This window comes from Ranitomeya variabilis, chromosome 6, assembly GCF_051348905.1.
Source record: "Ranitomeya variabilis isolate aRanVar5 chromosome 6, aRanVar5.hap1, whole genome shotgun sequence".
Classification (NCBI taxonomy): domain Eukaryota; kingdom Metazoa; phylum Chordata; class Amphibia; order Anura; family Dendrobatidae; genus Ranitomeya; species Ranitomeya variabilis.
Genome location: NC_135237.1, coordinates 131,627,338 through 131,653,910, shown reverse-complemented (window position 1 = coordinate 131,653,910; position 26,573 = coordinate 131,627,338). Strand labels below are relative to the sequence as shown.

At 41.8% G+C, this 26,573-nt stretch overlaps 2 protein-coding genes across 3 annotated transcripts in view; one reads left to right on the top strand and one right to left on the bottom strand.

Moving 5' to 3' along the window:
* Positions 1 to 326: 326 nt before the first annotated feature.
* METTL6 (methyltransferase 6, tRNA N3-cytidine) lies at positions 327 to 19,035 on the bottom strand. 2 transcript variants are annotated; one of them, XM_077269006.1, is made up of 6 exons: positions 18,899 to 19,035; positions 15,219 to 15,529; positions 12,410 to 12,544; positions 6,995 to 7,165; positions 6,301 to 6,442; positions 327 to 525 (listed from the first exon to the last, which is right to left on the bottom strand). In XM_077269006.1, the coding sequence occupies exons 2-6, from the start codon at positions 15,516 to 15,518 to the stop codon at positions 386 to 388; spliced, it is 888 nt and encodes a 295-aa protein (XP_077125121.1). In that variant the 5' UTR covers positions 15,519 to 15,529; positions 18,899 to 19,035; the 3' UTR covers positions 327 to 385. The 2 variants fall into 2 exon arrangements, with proteins under 2 accessions (XP_077125121.1, XP_077125122.1); XM_077269007.1 differs by lacking the exon at positions 18,899 to 19,035 and adding an exon at positions 16,042 to 16,152.
* The window catches only part of EAF1 (ELL associated factor 1), a 39,077-nt gene continuing 31,341 nt past the window's right edge, over positions 18,838 to 26,573 (top strand). Inside the window, exon 1 of the mRNA XM_077269008.1 lies at positions 18,838 to 19,059. Coding sequence (XP_077125123.1) covers positions 18,954 to 19,059 — 106 coding nt within the window. The 5' untranslated portion in view covers positions 18,838 to 18,953. The remainder of the gene's footprint in view (positions 19,060 to 26,573) is intronic.

Genomic DNA, 26,573 nt, shown 5'->3' with positions numbered 1-26,573 from the left:
ACGCCACCTCGCCTAGCTGCCCCCCACACTGCGGACCTCGGTCTCCAGACCGGATATCATCAGAGGGGGATCCCCCTGGAGGTATGCAGCCTGCCACAGGCACCCACCTGCAGGAACAGGAAACCAAAACTGAGGAGAGAGGTGCCGCCCCCTTCTTTTATCTCTGCTGCAGGTTTCCTGTTCCTGGGGGCGGATACCATTTCTCATGTACGCTGCTGTCATGGGGAAGGGAAAAAATGAATTGCTCACCCCTATATTAGAAGCATTTCCTGACTTATAAACCAAATTTACAGCCCAAAAGCTGTGATATATACACAACCAAAACATAAGACAATATAAAATTTATTTTAAAAAAATCTACATAAAATTCCAAGACAAGCAGCAATCACTCAGGTTTATGAAATTTGCTCTGAACGAAAACCCGAGGCACACAGAGGTCTTCCTTCTTATTGACAGTCTCTCGCAGCACGTACTCATTGCACACTTCCTTGTATCCGGCTTTTGTGAAGAGAAGTTGCAAGTATTCTGAAATAAAAAGAACAAGAAAAGACAATTATGTAACAGACAACTTCTCATTTTCTAAAAAATAAAATATATACAGGCAATACTCCTCTTTTTCTGAGGCTATGTTACATGCATGATGCCTTTGTTTTTGGGACAAGTAAGTTTTTACATAATCAGAAAAAATTGAAAAATCTGTGATTACTTTTTACATAGACAGCTATACGGTATATAGATCTTGAAGTTAATAAACATATTGTATGGATTGTTCTAAACAGATCTACATTAAACCTCTAAGCACCAGGTCAGATTTTGCTTTTTTTTTCCATCCCCATCTTCCAAGAGTGATGCTTTTTTTTCCATAAATATACCTACAAGAGGACTTGCTTTTTTTTTGCAGGAAGAGTTGTATTTGTAATACCTTTATTCAAATTTACTATATAATGTACTGAAACCTGTAAACAAAAAAATTTGTTTGGTGAAATGAAAACATTGTTTTTAGATTTTATAGAAATGTGTGCATGTTTGTTTTTTTTTGTGGGGGATAAGTAATTTTTAACAGTGTCAATTTATATTACACACAACTCAAATTTTCTTTTTTATGACATTTACCACGTGTAATAAATAACATATTTAAATAGTTTAGACTTCTATGAACACAGAAATACCAATAAATGTTTCTATTTTTGTAAATGTTTTTAATTAACAAATAGAGAAAGGGGATAAAAAAAAAAAGACTTAAAACGTTGAATTAACCCCTTTATCCCCAAGGGTGGTTTGCATGTTAATGACCGGGCCAACTTTTACAATTCTGACCACTGTCCCTTTATGAGGTTATAACTCTGGAACGCTTCCATGGATCTCGGTGATTCTAACATTGTTTTCTCGTGACATATTGTACTTCATGATAGTGGTAAAATTTCTTTGATATGACTTGCGTTTATTTGTGAAAAAACAGAAGTTTGGTGAAAAATTTGGAACATTTTGCAATTTTCCAACTTTGAATTTGCATGCCCTTAAATCACAGAGATATGTCACACAATATACTTAATAAGTAACATTTCCCACATGTCTACTTTACATCAGCACAATTTTTTTTGTTAGGAAGTTATAAGGGTTAAAAGTTGACCAGCAATTTCTCATTTTTACACCACCATTTTTTGTTTAGGGACCGCATCACATTTGAAGTCACTTTGAGGGGTCTATATGATAGAAAATACCCAAAAGTGACACCATTCTAAAAACTGCACACCTGTAGGTGCTCAAAACCACATTCAAGAAATTTATTAACCCTTCAGGTGCTTCACAGGAATGTTTGGAATGTTTAAAAAAAAGTGAACATTTAACTTTTTTTTTCACAAAAAATGTACTTCAGATCCAAATTTTTTTTAATTTACCAAGGGTAAAAGGAGAAATTGGACCCCAAACGTTGTTGTCCTGAGTATGCTGATTACCAATGTATGCAGGTAAACTACTGTTTGGCAGCACGGCAGAGCTTGGAAGGGAAGGAGCGCCATTTGACTTTTTCAACGCAAAATTGGCTGGAATTGAGATCAGACGCCATGTCGCGTTTAGGGAGCCCCTGATGTGCCTAAACAGTGGAAACCCCCCACAAGTGACACCATTTTGGAAACTAGACCCCCTAAGGAACTTATCTAGATGAGTGGTGAGCACTTTGAACCCCCAACTGCTTCACAGAAGTTTATAATGTAAAGCCATAAAAATAAAAAATCATATTTTTTCCACAAAAATGATCTTTTCTTCCCCAATTTTTTTATTTTCCCAAGGGTAACAGAAGAAATTGGACCCCAAGAGTTATTGTGCAATTTGTCCTGAGTACGCTGATACCCCATATGTGGGGGTAAACCACTGTTTGGGCACATGGCAGAGCTCAGAAGGGAAGGAGCGCCAGATTTTACTGGTATGGTTTGCAGGTGCCATGGCCCACTGGGAGAGCCCATGAGGTGCCAAAACAGCAGAACCCCCCATAAGTGGTGACCCCACTTTACGAACTACACTTCTCAATGAATTTATCTAGGGGTGCAGTGATCATGTTGACACCATGGGTGTGTCACAGAATTTTATACCATTGGGCAGCCATGCGGAGAGACTCGGAAGGAATGGAGCACTATTTGCCTATTCAAGGGAATGGGTCTGTGCACATGTCAGTGTGTTTCCACAGACCGTGTGTCCGTGGGCAAAACATGCTGACATGTCCGTTTTTTAATGTCAGCACGGGCCACAAAACATCCAGGACATTTGCATATGCATAACACACATGGATGTCATCCATGTGACATGCATCGGCGCCGGGGGAGAAGCTTTACAGTAAGCGCTGTTCCCCGATGCTAGGTGCTGAACACGGTTCTCATCATTCTCCCCTGCTCCCTGCTTGTGCTGATAGCTGGCAGAACAGGGGAGAATGATGAGAGCCGTGTTCACCACCCGGCACCAAGGAACAGCGATCATTGTAACGCTTCTTCCCTGGCACCCGTCTTTGTGGTACTGATGTGGTACACGCATGCCACACGTGGGCCGCAAGTATTATACACACGGACACTGTCATCTCCAGTACTGCAAATATCAGGATGTGTGAAAGAGACCTTATAGCGGGTTTTTATGCTTTTTATTGCAAAAAATAGTTTTTGCATCATCACATTTAGCGAGCTATAAATTTTCCATATTTTGGCCCACAGAGTCATGTGAGGTCTTGTTTTTTGCGGGAGATGACGTTGTTATTGGTACCATTTTCGAGCACATGACTTTTTTGTTCGCTTTTTCTTCCGATTTTTGGGAGACCGAATGAACAAAAAACAACAATTTATGAATTTCTTTTGAGGGGGTGGGTGGGTTTATACCGTTGCGCAGGTGGTAAAATTGATAAAGCAGTTTTATTCTTCGGGTCAGTACGATTACAGCGATACCTCATTTATATCATTTTTTTTATGTTTTGGCGCTTTTATACAATAAAAACTATTTTATATAAAAATAATTATTTTTGCATCGCTTTATTCTGAGAGCTATAACTTTTTTATTTTTCCAGTGATGGAGCTGTATGGCGGCTTGTTTTTTGCAGGACAACATGACGTTTTCAGCGGTGCCATGTTTATTCATATCCGTCTTTTTGATCGTGTGCTTTTCCACTTTTTGCTTGGCGGTATGATGATAAAGCATTGTTTTTTGCATTTTTTTAATTGTTTATATGGGGTTCACTAAAGGGGTTAACTAGCTGGACAGTTTTATAGGTCGGGTCATTACGGACACAGGGATACCAAATGTGTGTACTTTTATTTTTTAATTTTTTTTCTAAATTCAAATATTTATTTAGTGATACAATAAATATTGATTTTTTTATTATAATTTTTTATTTTTTAAATATTTTTACAAGTATTTAAAAAATGTTTTTTTTTTACTTCATTTTATCTTTAACACTTTGTCCCATTATGGGACACTCAGTTTGTGTAGGCTGATCGGTTCTATACAATGCAGATGAAGCAGCATCTGCATGCTATAGAAGCTGTCAGCGCTGCACTCTGTGCACACTGACCCGAGAGACTTCCTGACATGCACTACGCATGACAGGAAGTTTCTCAGCTCTGGTAACCCAGATGTCGTCATGACGACTTCGGGTTACCATAGCAGCGATTGGGACCCCACGTCATGCCGCGGGGTCTCCGATCCATAGGCAGAGGTCTGTCAGCCCTCTGCCTGCTCCCGGAATGCTGCAATCGTGTTCGATCGCAGTATTCCGGGGGTTAAAGTGTTGGGAGCGGTCTGTGCCGGGTGTCAGCTGTGAGAATCAGCTGAGACCCAGCCGCACACCACCCATGTGTGCGGTCGATCGCTATGACGTTCTATTCCGTCCATGGGAAGTAAAGCCCAGGTCACATTGACGGAATAGTACATCAGATGGCAGAGAGGGGTTAAGTCCACCTATGGGCTTTACACTAGGAATCCAGTGATTGCAGGTGAATTTGCTGTTTTATTTGTTTGTTGTTGTTTTTTGCCACAGTTGAGTTTTTAGCAATCTTCTATTGAGCCCTTAAACTATCAACAGATTTCACATTTCCAAATTCTTAATTACAAAGAAATCTCATAGACCTAATCAGACTGGTGTACTACCTTTAAAAATCCATGTTAGACTGACTGTATAATTCTTTCAGATATTTTTTTTTTTACTCTTACTTAACATGGACACTAACATGCCGGGTCTTCAACAGACAGCCAAGAGGGTATATAGGTATCCCAGGATAAATTTATGAATGGACCAGGTATAACCGCTTTGATTCTCAGTGGTATATAAGGGGTTATACCATTGCAAACAGAACTAGTTATATTTTTTAATCAAATATTTCAACCCCCATAGCACCCTCCAGTGATAGCTTCTAGAGGATTAAAGAAGCCAGATCTACAAAGATCAATTCATCGATGACCAACGTCTATCCAAAGAAGCCGTCCTCCTCCCATCAAAATTTTTATCTTCTTAACATATTGCAATCATCATATTATATAGCACTGTGTACTTACAATTGCTCAATTTGCCTTTTTACCCTGCTAATTATTCTCTTTTTCATTAAGTCTACAACAACACATGATTAAAAACGGACTAACTGAACCTTCTAATCTTTATGTAGATACAGGAGGTCAATTTTCCCTTTATTAGTCATAATTCACTGCAAAAGTGCCTGGCAAGGGGAGAGGGAGCAGCTGTGTCAGGAATTGACTTGGGGAATGATAAATGCAGGGGAAAGAGACTTCCTGTTTCTACATAGAACAGGAAAAACAGATGAATTAGCTGGGTAAAAAGGCAAAATGAGCAATTGTAAGTACATAATGTCATATAATATGATGATTTTAATATCTTAAGAGGATAAAAACTTTGATGGGAGGAGTGCTTATTTAAATAAGGGACTGCATTTGTGAGACAAACACTTTAATAACTACTATAATGACATTTTTGCTCGCTAGATTTTGTGATATCAGAGCTGTGCTGTATCTTCTGAACCATCAAATGACTTCCCTGCAGCTGCATCTCCCTCCTCAGCCACACCATTATTTACATTTTCACTGTTTTTTATTAACTCGGGCACAAAGACCCTGTATGCAGAAAAAGAACTACTGGTTTCTGTATGAAGATGCCACTTTCCAATAGTAACATATATTACAAATTAATGTAATAATTTAAAAAAAACAAACAATTTCTTAGTATTTTGTTAAGTCCCGAATAACCCACTAAATGCAAAGTATTCAGTTACCATCACAATTTGCATTTCCTTACAAGAATGAATGTGTTCTGCATGTATTTATATGTATACATGTAGGTATTCCTACATAAATAAAATATTGTTAATGATTCCACAGAATACTTGGTGCAAAGATAACATTTTACGGGCAAAGGTTACAGCAAAAACTTGGTGGATGATGAGGCTTTCTTATTACACTACTTCCAGGCAGTAATGGTGTGACCTTCACGATACCAGCGCCTGAATATTCATCAAGGATAATTGCTGACACAAGGAATATCTAACGAGGGTAAGAGCAGGTGCCAATAATGTCTGTAAAGCGCAGTGGAATTAATGGCGCTATATAAATGAGCAAAATAAATAAATAAAGAATTCAACCATTCAGCTAATCAATATGGTAATGATACCAAGCTGTTTTATATAGGAATACATGAACGGATGGTATTCCTCCTGACACATATTCTGCTATTTAGCGCTCATTTATCATAGCAGTACAGTGTAAAAACTGGAGCACAGAATATTTATGTTCTAAAGCAAAAAAAATATCAAAACTCACCTGTAGTAAAAAAATAAGACCGTGTTCCATCTTGTCTGACGTAAAAGTTTTCTCCAAGTCTGTTTCCGTTTTTAAAGCGCAACATGGCATGGTCATTCAGCCCATAGTCTCGGAATAAAACGCAGCCGCCTGGTTTTAACACCTGCATAAGCATATATTAGAATATACAGTACATGCAGGGGAAAAGGGAATTTATTAATGTATGTACGACAGACCCCCTCCTGCACACCCCCACTCAAAAATAAAAATCACAGTTCTGTGCAAGCAAAAATGTATTGATTTTTAATTTTATTTTTTTTTTTCATCAATTTTGCGCTGATCTTGCTACTTTTCTCCAGTTGTGCTGGAGAATGAGAAATTTAAAAAAAAAATTGTGTTTCTTTCCAGAAACATGGTCACTCCTGTGCATGGCCAGTGACTTAAAATATCAAACACAGCCCAAGGACATGTGTAGTGCGGCGTAACAGGAGTTTTTCTTCTGAGCTCTGATTCTATCAGTTTTATCCACATGTTAATACACTAATTGCTTTACTAGGATTAGATCTCCACTGAGCAGCTGGTTGGACAAAATAGAATAATTTTTTTTTTTTTTTTTTTTTTTAAAGCTGGCGAGATGGGCCGGAGAACAGCAATTTTTATAGAATATAACATTTAGCATCAGATAGCAAAAGTTATTAACTACTCAGGCAAATACCTTGTAAATATTTTCCACGGCAAGGTGCATTTTGTCTGGATGGATAGCAGAGAGGACAAAGATTAAAGTTGCCACATCCACACTGTCTGCAGAGATCTCGTCTGTCAGACTGTCTTTGGTCAGATCACACTGGAATGCTTTGCAGGTATCTGGATTGTAGCATGAATTTTGCTGTCAAGGAAAAAAAAATGTATTGAATTAAAGTTATTGTTTCCTTTTGCATTTATTTTTATATTTTGCTATGTGAAAGCATTAAAGGGGTTGTCCGGCCTCAGGGTAAAAGTCTGCAGTTACTCTATGTGACTGCAGACTTGGCAATCCTCACAGCACTCACTCTGCATGCCGTGAGTATTCACCGATGCCGAGAGCGGCATGTGCATGACCTCAAATATGTAATTTGCATACATGTGTATTTTTTGATCACTTCCAAACCTGTCACTCCCACTTTTTATCTCTTACCAAAAGTTCACAAATCTCTAATAAAGTCTAATAACCCCCTGGTAGACCCATCGTGGCCAGAATTGGTGGCCTTAGCGACCGGATATGTGAATACCTGGACTACTATCTGCAGCCAATGGTTACCAATTTGGATTCCCATACTCAAAATACGATACATTTGTTGGAGATCTTGGAGATTACCACTCGAAATATACTGGTATCGCTCGACATGGAATCTCTCTATACTAGTATACCGCACGAGTTGGGTCTACAAGCAACAAAAAATTTTCTTTGAAAAAAGTGGCGGCATATTTCTCTTGGAACATTTGTAATTCTTACTTAAAACTATTTTCTTTTTGACCGAACCTACTACAAACAGCTATCCGGCACTGCCATGGATGCACATTGTGCCCCCTCCTACATGGAGGTCACGTGCAGCAGCTATGTATTTAGCAAAGGACCGAAAAGCCCTGCCTAGATGCTGTATTCTGCTACTCTCCCTGCTCCTGCAACTATCCCTAAGCTAAATGCAGAATGTATCTGATACAAAGAGCAAAGCACAAAATTAACCCTTAGAAGTTCTGTTAGCATGATGGTTCAGCATCAGCACCAGTATCAACACTAGAGGACTCTTAGTTAAACTGTGAACACACAGGCCTGGATAACTGCTCTCTCCCTCCAATCGTAATGGTCCCTTAACAGTGCAATGGCGTGGGGGTGCCGAGCATGGCGGCGCCTGTCCTTTCATAACATCTGATGAGGTAATGTGGCCAGCCAATCACAGTAATGCCACCACCAAGATGGCTACAGCATTAGTGACTGGCAGGCAATCCCTGCATGCTTATCGGCTGTGTAACAGTCGACAAGACATGCGGGATGGGGGTTCGAGCTTCAAATCCAAGCACCAGTCAATGCTCTTCGAGGGATGAGCACATCTGGGAACCCAGATACTCGAGTGATGTCCGTGTATCACTGAGCACATTCGCTCATCCCTAGTAATGACCTGTTTTATAAAATTAAATAATTACTTGGGCTGCAATGTGAATTGAGTTGAGCAAATTTGTTTGGGTTCCCACTTATTTGGCAAGCTATAGCGCTTGCCGAATAAGCTGCAGAGGGAACTCGGCTTCCTGGATCGCTCCAGCTGATCGGCACCACAGCTGCATGTGTCACGGCTGTGTCACGGTCACAGCACATGCATGGAGAGACCAACAAACAGGCTCTCCATGCATGTGGCGTGACTGTCACACAGCTGCGGAGCCAAACAGCTGATCAGCCGGAGCGATCCAGGAAGCCAGGTTCCCTCTGCAGTATATTCGGCAAGCGCTATAGCTTGCCGAATAAGCGGGAACCCGAACATATTCGCTCAACTCTAAATGTGAATACATCAAACAAAAAATTATGAAAAAAAAACTACAGGTTTGTTTAGGTTTTTTTTTGTTCACCTAACCTCACAAATAAAATAATTTAACCCCTTAGTGACAGAGCCAATTTTAACCCTAATGATCAGGTCAAATTTTGAAATCCTGACCAGTGTCATTTCATGTGGTAATAACTTCAATGGATCCCAGTGATTCTAAGACTGCTTTTCATGACACAGTGTACTTTTTATTAGTGGTAAATTTATATCATTTTTTTGTGTGTTAATATTGGGAATTTGACGAAAATTTTGAAAAATTCGCAGTTTTAAAACTTTCAACCTTTTATATCCTTAAACCAGTTTGACGTGCTGTACAAAATAATTAATAAATAACATTTCCCACTTGTCTACTTTACATCTGCATCATTTTTCAAACGTTATTTTATTTTGTTAGGATGTTAGAAGGGTTAAATTTGAGCAGTAATTTATCATTTTTTTCAAGACATTTACAAAAGTTTAAGGGGCCTATATATTAGAAATTTCCCAAAAGTGACACTAGTTTCAAAATCGCACCCCTCAAATACGTCAAAACTGGCGTTACAAAATATTGTAACCCTTCAGATGCTACACAGGAATTAAGGCAAAGTTGAATGAACAAAAAAATATATATATATATTTTTACTTTTAAATGTTGCATTAGCCCCATTTTTTTCACTTTTACAAGGAATAGCACGAGAAAATGGACCCAATAATTTGTTACCTAGTTTCTTCTCAGCAAACTACAGGGCTCAGAAACTAAGGAGCGCCATTTGAATTTTGGAGCACAAATTTGGCTGAAATATATTGTAAGCGCCATGTTGCATTTGCACGGCCCATAAGGCGGCCAAACAGCAGAAAACCCTCACAAATGTCCCCATTTTGGAAACAACTCTCCTCAAGGATTTTATCCAGAGGTATAATAAACATATTGAGCTCACGGGTACTACACAGAATTTGATAACATTAGATCCTCAGATTGAAAATTGCTTTAGCCCTAAATTTTTTCACTTTTTCAAGTGGTAACATGAGAAAATAATAATAATAATCTTTATTTTTATATAGCGCTAACATATTCCGCAGCACTTTACAGTTTGCACACATATCGCTGTCCCCGATGGGGCTCACAATCTAAATTCCTTATTAGTATGTCTTTGGAATGTGGGAGGAAACCAGAGAACCCGGAGGAAACCCACACAAACACGGGGAGAACATACAAACTCTTTGCAGATGTTGTCCTTGGTGGGATTTGAACCCAGGACTCCAGCGCTGCAGTGCTAACCACTGAGCCACCGTGCTGCCCATGCAGACCACACAGTTTGTCACCCACTTTCTTCAGAGCGTGGTAATACCCCTCTTCCCACGTGACACCATATTGGAGACTTCATTGCTTAAGGATTTCATCTAGGGGTGTAGTGAGTATTTTCAACCCACAGGTGCATCACAGAAGTTTCTACCATTGATGCATGGAAATAACATTTTAGTGGTAAAAATATAATTTTTGCATTTGTGATCAGAGCCTTGTCCTGATTTTTTAAGAGGTGGAATCAATAAACAGACGTCAGTACAAGAATAGCCCTTATTTTTATTTTTCTGTGGTTCACCGAGCAGTATAAATGATAACACGGCTTTATTCTTCGAGTCGGTGAGAAAAAAAAAAAGTTATTTTGTTGCCATATTCTGAGAGTTGTACGTTTTTTATTGATTGGTGAACAAAGCTATATGAGAGCTTATTTTTTGTGCAGCAAGTTGGAGATATTTTTGGTACCATTTTTGGGTATATAAAGTTTTTTTATCACTTTTTATACATATTTTTCTGACACGGAATGAATAAAAGCTAGAGATTATCACCATCCCGATTTGGATACACCTTGCCAAAAACGGTTTGACTAAGAACCCTATATTATTTATATGCACTATTGCTTTTACTTACAGCAGGGTATAAGTTCATTATCTTTCTATCTTAGGTTTTGTATGTTTAACCCCTTAATGACTGAAGCGTTTTTTCGGTTTTGCTTTTTCGTTTTTCGCTCCCCTCCTTCAAAGAGCTATAACTTTTTCATTTTTCCGTCATTATGGCCATGTCAGGGCTTATTTTTTGCAGGTCGAGCTGTACTTTTGAATGACATCACTGGTTTTACCATGTCGTGTACTAGAAAATGGGAAAAAAATTCCAAGTGCAGGGAAATTGCAAAAAAAAGTGCAATCTCACACTTGTTTTTTGCTTGGCTTTTTTGCTAGGTTCACTAAATGCTAAAACTGACCTGCCATTATGATTCTCCAGGTCATTATGAGTTCACATACACCAAATATGTCTAGAATATTTTTTTTCTAAGTGGTAAATTTTTTTTCCAAACTTTGCTAAAAAAAAACAAAAAAAACTGCGCAATTTTCCGATACCCATAGCATCTCCATTTTTCGTGATCTCGGGTCAGGTGAGGGCTTATTTTTTGCGTGCCAAGCTGACATTGTTAATGATGCCATTTTGGTGCACGCCCGTTATTGCATTTTAATGCAATGCCGCGGCGACCAAAAAAAACGTAATTCTGGCGTTTTGAATTTTTTTCTTGCTACATTGTTTAGCGATCAGGTGAATCCTTTTTTTATTGATAGATCGGGCGATTCTGAATGCGGTGATACCAAATATGTGTAGGTTTGAACTTTTTTTATTGTTTTATTTTGAATGAGGCAAAAGGGGGGTGATTTGAACTTTTATTTATTTATTTTTTCTTCATATTTTTTAGAACATTTTTTTTTTTTTTTTTCTTTTGCCATGCTTCAATAGCCTCCATGGGAGGCTAGAAGCTGTCATAGCCTGTTCGGCTCTGCTACATAGGAGCAATGCTCAGATCGCTCCTATGTAGCTGAATTACAGCATTGCTATGAGCGCCGACCACAGGGTGGAGCTCACAGTAATCTGGCATCAACAACCATAGAAGTGTTCAGGAGACCTCTGGTTGTTATGCCGACGCATCGGTGACCCCCGATCACGTGATGGGGGTCAGCAATGCGCGCATTTCCGGCCCGATGGCCGGAAGCGCTTGTTTAATGCCGCTGTCAGAGTTTGACAGCGGCATTTAACTAGTTAATAGGCGTGGGCGGATCGCGATTCCACCGCACCTATTGCGGGCACATGTCAGCTGTTCAAAACAGCTTACATGTCCCAGCTGTGATGCGGGCTCACCACTGGAGCCCACATCAAAGCGGAGGTACTGCCATCGGAAGTACTATTCCGTCCGATGGTAAAAAGGGGTTAATGGCCAGTGTGAACATGCTCCTATATATTGCATGCATACCAACTTATAATCCAGTTCATTTTTTTTTCTGGTTAAGTCTCTAGGAAAGTGTAATCTAAAGGCAAAGAGAGAAACTAGGCTGGAAGTTCAGGATGTAAATACAAACCTTAAGAATAGCCGCAGTGGGTTGAAGGGGAGTTGAAAAAACAAAAATAAGAGGTAACAGGGTGGGTTTGAGGACTCATTACATGGAAGCCAGACCTTTTTTAATTTTTTAGTCCATGGAAACACCTCTTTAAATTTAGCAACCTATGTGACTTAACTTAGGAAATGTAACATACAAACCTTTACAAACTGTATGGCTCTAGGAGAAAAGTCACAGGCGTATACAAAGAGGTTAGGGTCTTCCTCTAATAATGGAAATAAACAGTTGCCAACACCACAACCAGCTTCTAACATCATCAGTCGTTGATTCTCAAACTGAAAAAAAAAATATAGGGCATAATTAGTCATCTCTCATTTTTTTTTGCTTTTACACCCCCTTTGTTAGCCATCATATGTGTGTGTATGTAATGAGTGCAGTAGCATACTCAATGGCTGCCATCTTCAGCACTCTGGTGTAACGTGACCGCATTTGTGACCTGTTGAATCACCGTGTCTGCTGCGTGGAGCGGAGGTCACTTTTTACATTTTCTCAATGTACCTTAAGTCCAGGCAATTAGAATGAGGCTAGAGAGCCAGGTTGTGAGTCTCGTAGACTTACAATGGGAGCGTGACCTCCGCTAAATGCAAAAACCGCTCAGTGATTCAGCAGGCCACAAATGAGGACACGTGACATCGCTGCTGAGAAAAGCAGATGACAACCAGTGAGTATGCTACTGCTCCCATACACACGACCGCCAGCTAGATGGGTCCTACTGACATGTCTGTGGTAGGAAATATGTACTGCTGATCCTGTTCATCTGTTCTTCCTCCTAAAAATGGATGAAAAAATAGACATCTTATCAAATGAGCGCTGAATGTGTCAGAGTAAGCAGGGACACAACACCCAACGGGTGCCACCCAGTTGTCAACTTTTTCAGAAATATTCAGGAGAAATGACAGAGTAAGGCTGCTTTCACACATCATTTTTTTGCCATCAGTCACAATCCGTCGAAAGTTGAAAAAACGGATCCGTCGTAGATTGTGACAAAACTGATGCGACGGATCCGTTTTTTCGCCGGATCCAACTAGCGGATCCAGCTAGTTGGATCCTAAAAAAAAAAAATAAGAGCATGCTCAGTTAAAAAAAAAAAATGGAATCCGTCGCCAGATTCCGTCATGACGGATCCGGCGCCATAGACTTCCATTCTAGCAAACAACGGACATAGTAACGTTTTTTGTGTCTGTCGAAAAAACAGACAGCGGAGCCGTCGCTGTCTGTTTCTTCGACAGACACAAAAAAGTTACTATGTCTGTTGTCTCCCGCCACTGGACAAAAAAATTGACGGATCCGGCGAACGACAGATGAAACATGAGGCCATCTGTCGCAATCCGTCGCTAATACAAGTCTATGAGAAAAAAAACAGATCCGGCGGCAACATTCGCCGGATCCGTTTTCTTCAAAAGTCGCCGGATTGTGACTGACGGCAAAAAACTGATGTGTGAAAGCAGCCTAACAGCAACCACTGAGTTGAGAAGAAAATATAAGGAATGTACGGTAAGTATTTTCTGAAGCAGACATGTACTTGGGCTGAGTGGGTGAAGACTGAGTACACTTGGACTAATGAGATATTTAATTTTGTACTCGTACTCCTAAAATGCCTGTCTTATCAGGATCAGCCATTCTGACATGGATTTTAAAAGTAAATATGCCAGTCTCATCATGTATAAGAGATCTATCTTTTAATGTACCAGTGAGTGCACTCCAATTTGGCAAATATTAATAATGTATGCAGTTTGTATAGTGAAATTTGCTGCCATATCCACTTTAAGACCAAAAATATCTACTATCCAGATGCCAGGAAACACCACAAACAAATTGACTGATACAGAACAGGGGTGATTAGATGTACATAAAAAAAGACAATTAAAGGGGTTCTCCAAGAATGTAATAAAATGGCCCCGTCACATATTTCATATGGCAGCTCGTCCTAGTCATGCGTTAGGATGGGCTGCAGTCTCAAAAAACTCACAGCTCATGAGAACTACATCTCAACTGACAGAGGAGCTGTATCGTAAGCACGGATACTGTTGAGCTGTCGGAGAAGGGCTGTGACAGGAAAACAAATACATTTTTTTGTTAACTGAGCAGAAAGGATTTTTTTTTAACTCTAGACTCACTGTCCCATGCACAGTCAGTCAGCCGAGGAGAAGCTTTATTTTACTATCACTACCCTTTTGCACTCGAGGAGGTATCTGTGCTTACGGTACAGCTCTGTATCTGTTGAGACACAGGTCTGTGTTTCTTCAGACAGAAGCCAGTCCTGATATATCACTAGGATCGGCTGCCTTTTGAATTGTGTGACGGGGCTATTTTATTATGTTCTAATAGAATGAATTTTAAGACATATCCTTTCCCATTGTTTTTTTTTTTTGGGGGGGGACAACTTGAAAACAAAATTCATATATTCACATATTACATCTCAAAGAGGATAAGTTTTAACCTGTTAAGAGGAAGCGATCACAGCAGCAATATGTGATCTTCCTCCTACGGTCACTTTCCCAGCTGCCTGTTTCCCTACCGATCACACATTTCTACCCTATCCTGTCTCTTGTTTGTGAGATGTTCCTTCAAGCCATTCACAAATTATTACAATTAGTGATGAGAACATGCTCGGATGAGGTATTATCCCAGCGTGCTAACCAATTGTCTGCAGCAAGCTCGAAAAATGTGTTCGAGTCCCCGCACCTGCACGTCTCGCGGCTGTTCAACAGCAGCAACACATGCCGAGGTTGCCTGTTTGTTAGGCATTTGTCACTCAGTTAGCACCCGAGCATGCTCAAATTACACCTTATCCGAGCACGTTCATTCATCACTAATTAAAATCCATTTTTAATTTCATAACACAAACACCATTTGGAAAATGACCCAGTTTTCTTATGGAACAACTAATTGAGTCAATGTAATAATTAAATAGTCCAAAGTACATTATCCTGAGAGACTACGGCTCACCTCCCTGCATGCTTTAAGTTCCTCAAACTCCCTGGTTGTCCAGTGTCTGTCCTTGAAGAAATTGGTGCTATTTCTCTTGTAAAAAAGGTCCCAGTTCTTCTGTGCTTCTTTTTCCAGCTTTAGTTGCTTGAATTCGGACACCAATGTAACATCAGTCTGGACGTTCGGGGCACCATAAGTGGTTGGAAGTTCTAAGTTATCGGCCTTTTTCTGAAAAGGTACTCCTGATGAAGACCATCTTCCACAAGTAGAGTCCGTGTCCCCCGCTGACTCGTCCACACAAAGAGTACTGGACGCCATGTTTTTCCAGTCTGATGAGAAGAGTAGATGAAATGTTCATATGTTATAAATTTATAATTGTCTGGGGCTCAGAATCTTCTACGATTTAGCATTTTATTTAAAATATTTTGAAATATGTTAATGTTGTTAAGCTCCCTGATTGCTCAGACAATATACTACAATAGTCCGTATTTCAGTGTATTGTCCTGTCAGCTTAGGCTGCTTTCACACTAGCGTCGGCACGGGGCCGTCGCTATGCGTCGCTAATGTTAGTCTATGGGGAAAAAACGCATCCTGCAGACAACTTTACAGGATGCGTTTTTTCTCCTAAACGACACATTGCGACGTACAGCCAACAACGCTAGTGTGAAAGTAGCCCTAAAGGGAACCTGTTACCCCCCCCCCCCCCCCCCCCCCCCGCAGGCGTTTTTAACAAAAAGAGCCACCTTGTGCAGCAGTAATGCTGCATTCTGACAAGGTGGCTCTTTTAGTTCTGGATGCTGTAACTGCTGAAATAATCAGTTTTATAATTTGTCCTAAATACCTTTTTTCAGTCCTGGAGGCAGGCGTTTCCCCCCTGCTGCAGACGCCGCACAGCCGTCACTCAAGTCTTCTTGGCGCCGGGCGCCACCTCCTCAGCGCTGTTTTGAAATCTGCCGGTGCCTGCGCTCTTTTCTCCTGCCTGGTGCAGGCGCAGTGAGCGCTGCCCGTCTGTCCTCATATGCAGTCTAGCTGCCTGCGCCTGTGCAGCCGCCCTGCCTGTGAATCCCAGCCCCGCAATGTGAATAATTGCGGGGCTGGGATTCACAGGCAGGGCGGCCGCACAGGTGCAGTCAGCTAGACTGCATATGAGGATGGACGGGCAGCGCTCACTGCGCCTGCTCAAAGCAGAAGAAAAGAGCGCAGGCGCCGGCTGATTTCAAAACAGCGCTGAGGAGGCGGCGCCAAGAAGACTTGAGTGACGGCTGTGCGGCGTCTGAAGCAGGGGGGAAACGCCTGCCTCCTTGACTGACGAAAAGATATTTAGGACAAATTATAAAACTGATTATTTCGGCAGTTACAACACCCAGAACTAAAAGAGCCACCTTGTCAGAATGCAGCATTACTGCTGCACAAGGTGGCTCTTTTAGTTAAAAACGCCTGGGGGGGGTGACAGGTTCCCTTTAATAAGATCACTAACATTCTGCGGCATTTAAGGAGTTAAATCAGGGTTTGACTACAATTGTGGAGGGCTTTTTTAATTTATCTTTGCTTATAGTGCTACAAACATTGTCATCACTGTCCCCAGTGGGTCTACCACGAGGAAACCCACCCAAACTCTGGGAAAACATACAAACTCCTTGCAGATGTTGTCCTTGGTGGGATTTAAACCGAAGACTCCATTTCTGCAATGGAACAGTGCTAACCACTGAGCAGGGTTACCAACCATTCAGAAATTCCAGGACAATACATAAAAATAACTTTTTTGTCGTCTATAAAAAAAAAATGAAGGTGTCCCTATTTTTTTTTTAAGCTGAAGAGGCTTAAACAGATTATTTAGCCTGAAATTAACATGAATGAAACTCATGTCTTATATCAGAATTATGATTTAATTATGGTTTTAATTAATGATTATGGTTTTCCAATGTGCCAGTAAAACATATTTATATTTCACGAGCGGTTGGTTCATGGTGTTCTGTGCATACTGGACCCTGTGCGGTGAGCCAGAAACTTTTTTTTCTTTTATTCATAAAAAATATTGTCTGTCTGTGATTTTTTTTTTCATGAGTTGTCGAGAAAAAAATAAAAAGTCGAATTGACAAACCTGCCACTGAGCCAGGTGTCAACTTTTTAACACCGTTAACATCTACCATGTATGGAACATGCTTCAGAAGTGTATCAACAAAAATGGTACTATTGGTAGCTGTGCTTCTACTATATAGATCAGGTAGGATGGAGATATTACAGCAGCACGGTGGCTCAGTGGTTAGCACTCTTTCTTTGCAGCACTGGGGTCCTGAGTTCAAATCCCACCAAGGACAACATCTGTAAGGAGCTTGTATGTTGAGGGTTTCTTCTGGTCTCTCGGGTTTCCCACAGTCCAAAAACATACTGATAGGGAATCTAGATTTTGAGATTAATGATGATGTCTGTAATGTGCTGCAGAATATGATGGCGCTATATAAAAGAGTAACATAAATATCAGTCCACATATGCCCTGAATTACAGCCAATTGTGACAGTGATGTTGCTCTCAGCTTTGGACTTTTGATCATACTGGTCTTTATCTCTTCCTTGCCCATTTCCAGGATGTGCACCCGCCTAATCATAAAGTGTTTGGTGCCATGTACATGCTGAGGCAGCTCTGCTTGAGGGTAGGTGCACACGGTCAGTAAACGCTGTGGGTTGGGCGCGCTGTACTTTCGCAGTGTCCAACCCGCAGAGTCCAGATGTTTCAGCATAGTGACAGGAAATCAAGAACTCCCATGTCCACTATGCGTGCAAAGACGCCGCAGCTTTCCTGCGGAGATGGACATGCAGCGCGTCTTTCCAGAACGCAGCATCGATATTTATCTATTTATTATCTATTTTTTTTTTTTTTTTGCGGAGATGCAAGCCTCCGCAAGATATATGTCACCCATACAATGTATTGGACGCGGTGAATCCGCACGGTTCAGTGAACAGATGCGGATTCTCCTGCATTTAATAGCCAGCAGCACTTTGGACCCAGCGGACATGTACTGTGGCCACAGCGCTGTCGATAACTGTGTGCACCTACCCTTACAGGCTTCGGTGGGCCCAGATTTGCCCACCCCTTATCTGGGAGCTCCCCCCTTTATCCTGGATGTTCTGGGAGAGTTGACAAATGTGAAGAACAAGCAATTCTATCTCAGCATAAAACCTGTTACCAGGAATAGCCCCCTCTGGGTCTGATTCACTATTTTGCCCCTGAACAGTGGCCCAAACTTTTGCGTGTATATAGATTTGCCATTTTTAAAAATCTCTGCTGTCAGTTGATGAGAAATGTCACTTTCCATGCTCAGATGCAGCCATGCGCACTGGGGGCAGGGAATCAAGAAGTACTCGTCATGCGCTTATTTCATGTGTGAACATGCCCCGACAGGTAACATACTGTAAATGGTAATAGAGCCAAAACCGTCTTGGACTCTACGTGTATAGTAGTAACCATGAAAGTGACATCTTAGGGGCTAGGACCAGACACGCTGTGGAACCACAGAGAACAACGTCAGGCTTCTCCGGAATACTATGACTGCTGCACACACTGACGCTCTGTACTGCAGCACGCTCTCTATGATGTCCTGCAGCGCGTCACTATCTACGTTGTACGCCCAGATAGGGAACCCTGGTCTCATGTCATTACTGCGCCTGCGCAGCCAGAGCGGTAGAGGAAGGCGCACTTACCGATTTGTTTATGTGATGACCGCCATAACCTGTGCAAATCACTAGCGCTGAGGAGATGAACGGGACGCCGCCCCCACCGCCTCTGGACCGGGAGGAACACGGGCTGAGATTAGGGGAGAGCTTCGAGAAGAGGCCGCGCTCCTCCTTCCACACTGTGCGCTGTGAGTACCGGGCAGTGACGTCACGTAGTTTCTGCCAATCACGCGCTGACTTTTCAGATGACGTCATCCACGGTTGTTGACTGTTGTCATGTTGCTGACGTCATTCTCATCGATCTGTTGTATTGTTTGGCACGGATGGCAGTACTATTATTAATCATCATTATTATTATTATTATTATTATTATTATTATATTTCCCTGCGCCCCGTGTGGTGGTAAAGAGATTGCAGTGTCTGCTGGGAATTGTGCTCCATTACTATATTGTACCGTCGCCAGCTGTAACCCGAGCGCTCACTACTGACACTGTTCACACTGAAGGGAGGGTCTCTGGTCCCAGCGCTGCACTATTGTGAGTTATGCACATCCCTGATTGACAATCTGTCAGAAAATGTTTTCCCTTCAAGGGAATCTGTCCCCAGGTTCTTGCTTCCCCATATGTGCGCAGCATAATGTAGAGATAGACCCTGATTCCAGCCATGTGTCACTTACTTTGCTGCAGTTCTCTAACCACAGAGCTCTGTATGACTCCACCCACGCCACTGATTGGCAGCTACGCTGTGCATAGGCAGAAAGCTGCCGATCAGTGTCGGGGCTATACAGAGCACATGCAGGGCTGGCGTCAGCCCACGGGCAAGTGCTGGGGCCCTGAGCAGGCGGGGGGACCACTTGCCGTCGGGGACAACCCACGCCTGCTCCAGGCCACGGTACTTGCGATACTTACCTCTCCCCGTTCCTCCGCTGCAGCGTCTTCCGCGTCTTCTGACTGTGACGTTTCAGGTCAGACGGTGCGATGACGTCACATCTATGCGCCCTCTGCCTGAACAGTCACAGGGCGAGAGCCGGAAGACGGTGACGCTGGGGAGTCCAGAGCGGAGCAGCCGCCAGGGAGGACAGATGAGTATTTCATTTTTTTTTTTTATGTTTGGAGCATCTTATGGAGCCAATTACATATGGAGCTTTATATGGGGACCATTCTGTTTGGAGCAATATATGGGGCCCATCATATACTGTATGGAGCATTATATGGGGCTCATTATACTGTATGGAGCAATATATGGGGATCATTATTCTGGAATTTAGATTGTGAGCCCCATCGGGGACAGTGATGATAATGTGTGCAAACTGTAAAGCGCTGCGGAATATGTTAACGCTATATAAAAAGTAAAGATTATTATTATTATTCTGTATGGAGAATTATATGGGGTCCATTATTCTGTGTGGAGCAATATATGTGGCTCATTATTCTGTATGGAGCATTATATGGGATCCGTTATTCTGTATGTAGCATTATATGGGATCCGTTATTTTGTATGGAGCATTATATGGGATCCGTTATTCGGTGTGGAGCATTATATGGGGTTCATTATTCTGTATTGAGCATTATGTGGTGCCCATAATACTGTATGGAGCAAAATATGGGGCTCATTATACTGTATGGAGCATTATATGGGGTCCATTATTCTGTGTGGAGCAATATATGTGGCTCATTATTCTCTATGGAGCATTATATGGGATCCGTTATACTGTATGTAGCATTATATGGGATCCGTTATTTTGTATGGAGCATTATATGGGATCTGTTATTTTGTATGGAGCATTATATGGGGCTCATTATTCTGTATGGAGCATTATATGGGGTCCATTATTCTGTGTGGAGCAATATATGGGGCTCATTATTCTGTATGGAGCAATATATGGGGCTCATTATTCTGTATGGAGCAATATATGGGGCTCATTATTCTGTATGGGGCATTATATGGGGTCCATTATTCTGTATGAAGCATTATATGAGATCCATTATTCGGTGTGGAGCATTATATGGGGTTCATTATTCTGTATGGAGCACTATATGGGGTCCATTATTCTGTATGGAGCATTATATGGGATCCGTTATTCGGTGTGGAGCATTATATGGGGTCCATTATTCTGTATGGAGCATTATATGGGATCCGTTATTCGGTGTGGAGCATTATATGGGGTCCATTATTCTGTATGGAGCATTATATGGGATCCGTTATTCGGTGTGGAGCATTATATGGGGTCCATTATTCTGTATGGAGCATTATATGGGATCCGTTATTCGGTGTGGATCATTATATGGGGTTCATTATTCTGTATGGAGCAAAATATGGGGCTCATTATACTGTATAGAGCACTATCTGGTGCCCATAATACTGTATGGAGGACTGTACTGTTCGGTTTCTGACCTATTGTAGATTGTACAATAGATATCACTCATGTAATGTAAGACGTAAGTGATATCTTTGGTGTTGTGTTATACCTAAATTTCTCTGCCGTATCCGTGCATAATGAATCATGGTATGTTTTAAAGGGGCCCACTGAGACTCTTTAGCCTGGGGCCCACAAAAACCTGGAGCCAGCCCTGACTACATGGCAGCAGGTTTACTAGTCCTCTAGTTTTAATCTCCTGCTGATCAAACAGTGATTTTATCATAACTACTGCAGGCAGCCCAGTAAGTGACACATAACTGGAATCATTGTCTCTGCTCTCTTATTAGGTGGCAAAAATCTGGTGACACATTCCCTTTAAAGCGAACCTGTCAGGATTGTGCTCAGTAAACTACAGACAGTGTCAGTTTGGTGCCGTTATATTGATTGAAATGATACCTTGGTTGATGAAATCCGTCTTGTGCTTTTGTTTAATTTGTATTTGTAATTTTCAGTTATTGAGATTCTCATGCTCCGGGGCGGTCTGTGGGGGTCTTCATGTGGTGCTCTGCTTACATATTCATCTGTATGGCTTATGACAGGTCACTGATCCCTCACTGACCTGCCCCCTATTTTAAATACTGCGTTGCGCAGTTCATATTGTGGTCTTTCCCCCCAAAAAAATGAACTACAGCAAAATGGCGGCGGTGATTGCGTAGTAACATCTTTCGCTTGCCTTTTTTTTTTTGCTCTAACAAAATGGTGGCTGCGCAATAGCATCTATCAGCAAGCGATGCTCTCAATCTGCCCAAGCCCAGCCCACTTCAGGCAGCAGAACGTTCTCCATGGTGTCTCCAGACTGTCACGTCTGTCACATGTGCTCAGTGTGAACCTGCCTCATCCGTGAAGAGCACAGGGCGCCATTGTCAAATCTGCCAATCTTGGTGTTCTCTGGCAAATGCCAATCGACCTCCACGTTGTTCGGCTGTCAGCACAATACCCACTTGTGAACATTGGGCCTTTCTACCACCCTCATGGAGTCTGTTTCTGACAGTTTGAGCAGACACATGAATGTTAGAGGCTTGCTCTAGGTCATTTTGCAGGGCTCTGGCTCTGCTCCTCCTGTTCCTCCTTGCACAAAGGAGGAGGTACTGGTGCTGCTGCTGGGTTGTTACCCTCCTACGGCCCCCTCCACATCTCCTGGTCTACTAGCCTGTTTCCTGGTATCTGCTCTATACCTAGACACTGTGCTGACAGACACAGCTACCCTTCGTGCCACAGCTCGCACTACCTGAGCAACTTCTGTGGGTTGTAGACACCGCCTCATGCTATTGTACGGTACCTCTAGGGGTGAGAGCAATGACAAAATGCAAACGTGACCAAAACAACAGCCAAAACGGTTGAGAACAGAGAAATGGTCTGTGGACACCCCCTGCAGAACCAGTCCTTTATAGGGGTTCTCTTGCTAATTGCCTATCATTTGTACCTCTTGTCTGTCCATTTGCACAACAGCAGGAGAAATTCATTCACAATCTGTGTTGCTTCATAACTGGACAGGTTGATTTCACAGAAGTGTGATTGACCTGGAGTTACAATGTGACATTGTGTCGTTTGTTTTCCTTTTATTTTTTTTAGCAGAGAGTGTGTGTGTGTGTGTGTGTGTGTGTGTGTGTGTGTGTGTGTATACATATACATACATATATATATCTATATATCTATCTATATATATCTATCTATATACATAATTGCCATAATTGCCTAAGGGGTACTTCCGCCTTTCTGTCGGCAACTTCCGTCACAGAAATCCCGCGTCGCTGATTGGTCTCGCCAGCTGCCTGTCATGGCTGCCACGACCAATCAGCGATGGGCACAGTCCGATTAGTCCCTCCCTACTCCCCTGCAGTCAATGCCCAGCGCCCGCTCCATACTCCCCTCCGGTCACCGCTCACACAGGGTTAATGCCAGCGGTGACGGACCGTGTTATGCCGCGGGTTACGCACTCCGTTACCGCTGCTATTAACTCTGTGTGTCCCCAACGTTTTACTATTGATGCTGCCTATGCAGCATCAATAGTAAAAAAAATCTAATGTTAAAAATAATAATAATAAAAAAAAAAAACCTGCTATACTCACCCTCCGTTGGCCGATGATGCGCTCGCGCCTTCCGCCAGCTTCCGGTCCCAGAGATGCATTGCGAAATTACCCAGAAGACTTAGCGGTCTCGCGAAACCGCTAAGTCTCCTGGGTAATTTCGCAATGCATCCTGGGATTGGAAGATGGCGGCAGCAGTGCACATCGCCAGAGCGCTGTTACATCCCAGGGGGTGAGTATGTAACTATTTTTTATTTTAATTCTTTTTTTTTTTAACAGGGATATGGTGCCCACACTGCTAAATACTGCGTGGGCTGCGTTATATACTACATGGCTGCCATATACTACGTGGGCAGTACTATATACTACATGGCTGCTATATACTACGTGGACAGTACTACATGGCTGCTATATACTACGTGGTCAGTACTATGTACTACATGGCTGCTATATACTACGTGGGCAGTACTATATACTACATAGCTGCTATATACTATGTGGGCAGTACTATATACTACATGGCTGCTATATACTACGTGGACAGTACTACATGGCTGCTATATACTACGTGGTCAGTACTATATACTACATGGCTGCTATATACTACGTGGGCAGTACTATATACTACATGGCTTCTATATACTACGTGGGCAGTACTATATACTACATAGCTGCTATATACTATGTGGGCAGTACTATATACTACATAGCTGCTATATACTATGTGGGCAGTACTATATACTACATGGCTGCTATATACTACGTGGACAGTACTACATGGCTGCTATATACTACGTGGTCAGTACTATATACTACATGGCTGCTATATACTACGTGGGCAGTACTATATACTACATGGCTGCTATATACTACGTGGGCAGTACTATATACTACATAGCTGCTATATACTATGTGGGCAGTACTATATACTACGTGGACAGTACTACATGGCTGCTATATACTACGTGGTCAGTACTATATACTACATGGCTGCTATATACTACGTGGGCAGTACTATATACTACATGGCTTCTATATACTACGTGGGCAGTACTATACTACATGGCTGCTATATACTACGTGGGCAGTACTATATACTACATGGCTGCTATATACTACGTGGGCAGTACTATATACTACATAGCTGCTATATACTACGTGGGCAGTACTATATACTACATGGCTGCTATATACTACGTGGGCAATACTATATACTACATGGCTGCTATATACTACGTGGGCAGTGTAGATACTGCGTGGGTTGCGTTATATACTACATGGCTGCTATATACTACGTGGGCAGTGCTATATACTACGTGGCCAGTGTTACATATGCAGTGTTGCAACATATGCAGTGTTGCATTGCGAAATTACCCAGAAGACTAGTACTATATACTACATAGCTGCTATATACTACGTGGGCAGTGCTATATATTACATGACTGCTATATACTACGTGGGCAGTACTATATACTACATGGCTGCTATATACTACGTGCGCAGTACTATATACTACATGGCTGCTATATACTACGTGCGCAGTACTATATACTACATGGCTGCTATATACTACGTGGCAGGACTATATACTACATGGCTGCTATATACTACGTGGGCAGTACTATATACTACATGGCTGCTATATACTACGTGGGCAGTACTATATACTACATAGCTGCTATATACTACGTGGGCAGTACTATATACTACATGGCTGCTATATACTACGTGGGCAGTACTATACAGTACTACATGGCTGCTATATATACTACGTGGGCAGTACTATATACTACATGGCTGCTATATACTACGTGAGCAGTGTAGATACTGCGTGGGTTGCGTTATATACTAGATGGCTGCTATATATACTACATGGGCAGTACTATATACTACATAGCTGCTATATACTACGTGGGCAGTACTATATACTACATGGCTGCTATACACTACGTGGGCAGTACTATATACAGTACTACATGGTTGCTATATATACTACGCGGGCAGTACTATATACTACATGGCTGCTATATACTACGTGAGCAGTGTAGATACTGCGTGGGTTGCGTTATATACTAGATGGCTGCTATATATACTACATGGGCAGTACTATATACTACATAGCTGCTATATACTACGTGGGCAGTACTATATACTACATGGCTGCTATACACTACGTGGGCAGTACTATATACAGTACTACATGGTTGCTATATATACTACGCGGGCAGTACTATATACTACATGGCTGCTATATACTACGTGAGCAGTGTAGATACTGCGTGGGTTGCGTTATATACTACATGGCTGCTATATACTACGTGGGCAGTGCTATATACTACATGGCTGCTATATACTATGTGGCCAGTGTTACATACTGTGTTTTGTACTGCGTGGGCTGTGCTATATATTGCGTGGCCTGTGTTATATACTACATGGCTGCTATATACTGCGTGGGCTGTGTTATATAGTACGTGGGCTGTGTTATATACTGTTTGGGCTGTGTTATATATTGCGTGGCCTGTATTAACGCATCGGGTATTCTACAATATGTATGTATGCATATAGCAGCCACATACTATATAGCATGGGCCACGTACTATTTGTCTGCTATATACTACATGGCTCCTATATACTACGTGGCCTGTGCTATATACTATGTGGCTGCTATATACATACATATTCTAGAATACCCGATGCGTCAGAATCGGGCCACCATCTAGTGTGTGTGTGTATATATATATATATATATATATATATATATATACATATACATATACATACATACACACACACACACACACACACACACACACACACACACACACACACACACACACACACACACACACACACACACACACACACACAATGCTCAAAAAATTTAAGGGAACACTTAAACAACAGAATATAACTCCAAGGAAATCAAACATCTGTGAAATCAATCTGTCCACTTAGGAAGCAACACTGTTTGACAATCAATTTCACATGCTGTTGGGCATATAGAATAGACAGCAGATGGAAATTAATGGCAATTATCAAGACACACTCAATAAAGGAGTAGTTCTGCGGGTGGGGACCACAGACCACATCTCAGTACCAATGCTTTCTGGCTGATGTTTTGGTCACTTTTGAATGTTGGTTGTGCTTTCACACTCGTGGTAGCATGAGACGGACTCTACAATCCACACAAGGGGCTCAGGTAGTGCAGCTCATCCAGGATGGCACATCAATGCGAGCTGTGGCAAGAAGGTTTGAT

Excerpts from the sequence above, each read along its gene's own strand:
- METTL6 (XM_077269006.1), bottom strand. The coding sequence starts at position 15,518 with ATGGCGTCCAGTACTCTTTGTGTGGACGAGTCAGCGGGGGACACGGAC. Across the intron at positions 7,166-12,409 it reads GAGCCATACAGTTTGTAAAG|CAAAATTCATGCTACAATCC; the intron begins GTTTGTATGTTA and ends TTTCCTTGACAG. Across the intron at positions 6,443-6,994 it reads CCGTGGAAAATATTTACAAG|GTGTTAAAACCAGGCGGCTG; the intron begins GTATTTGCCTGA and ends ATGCTTATGCAG.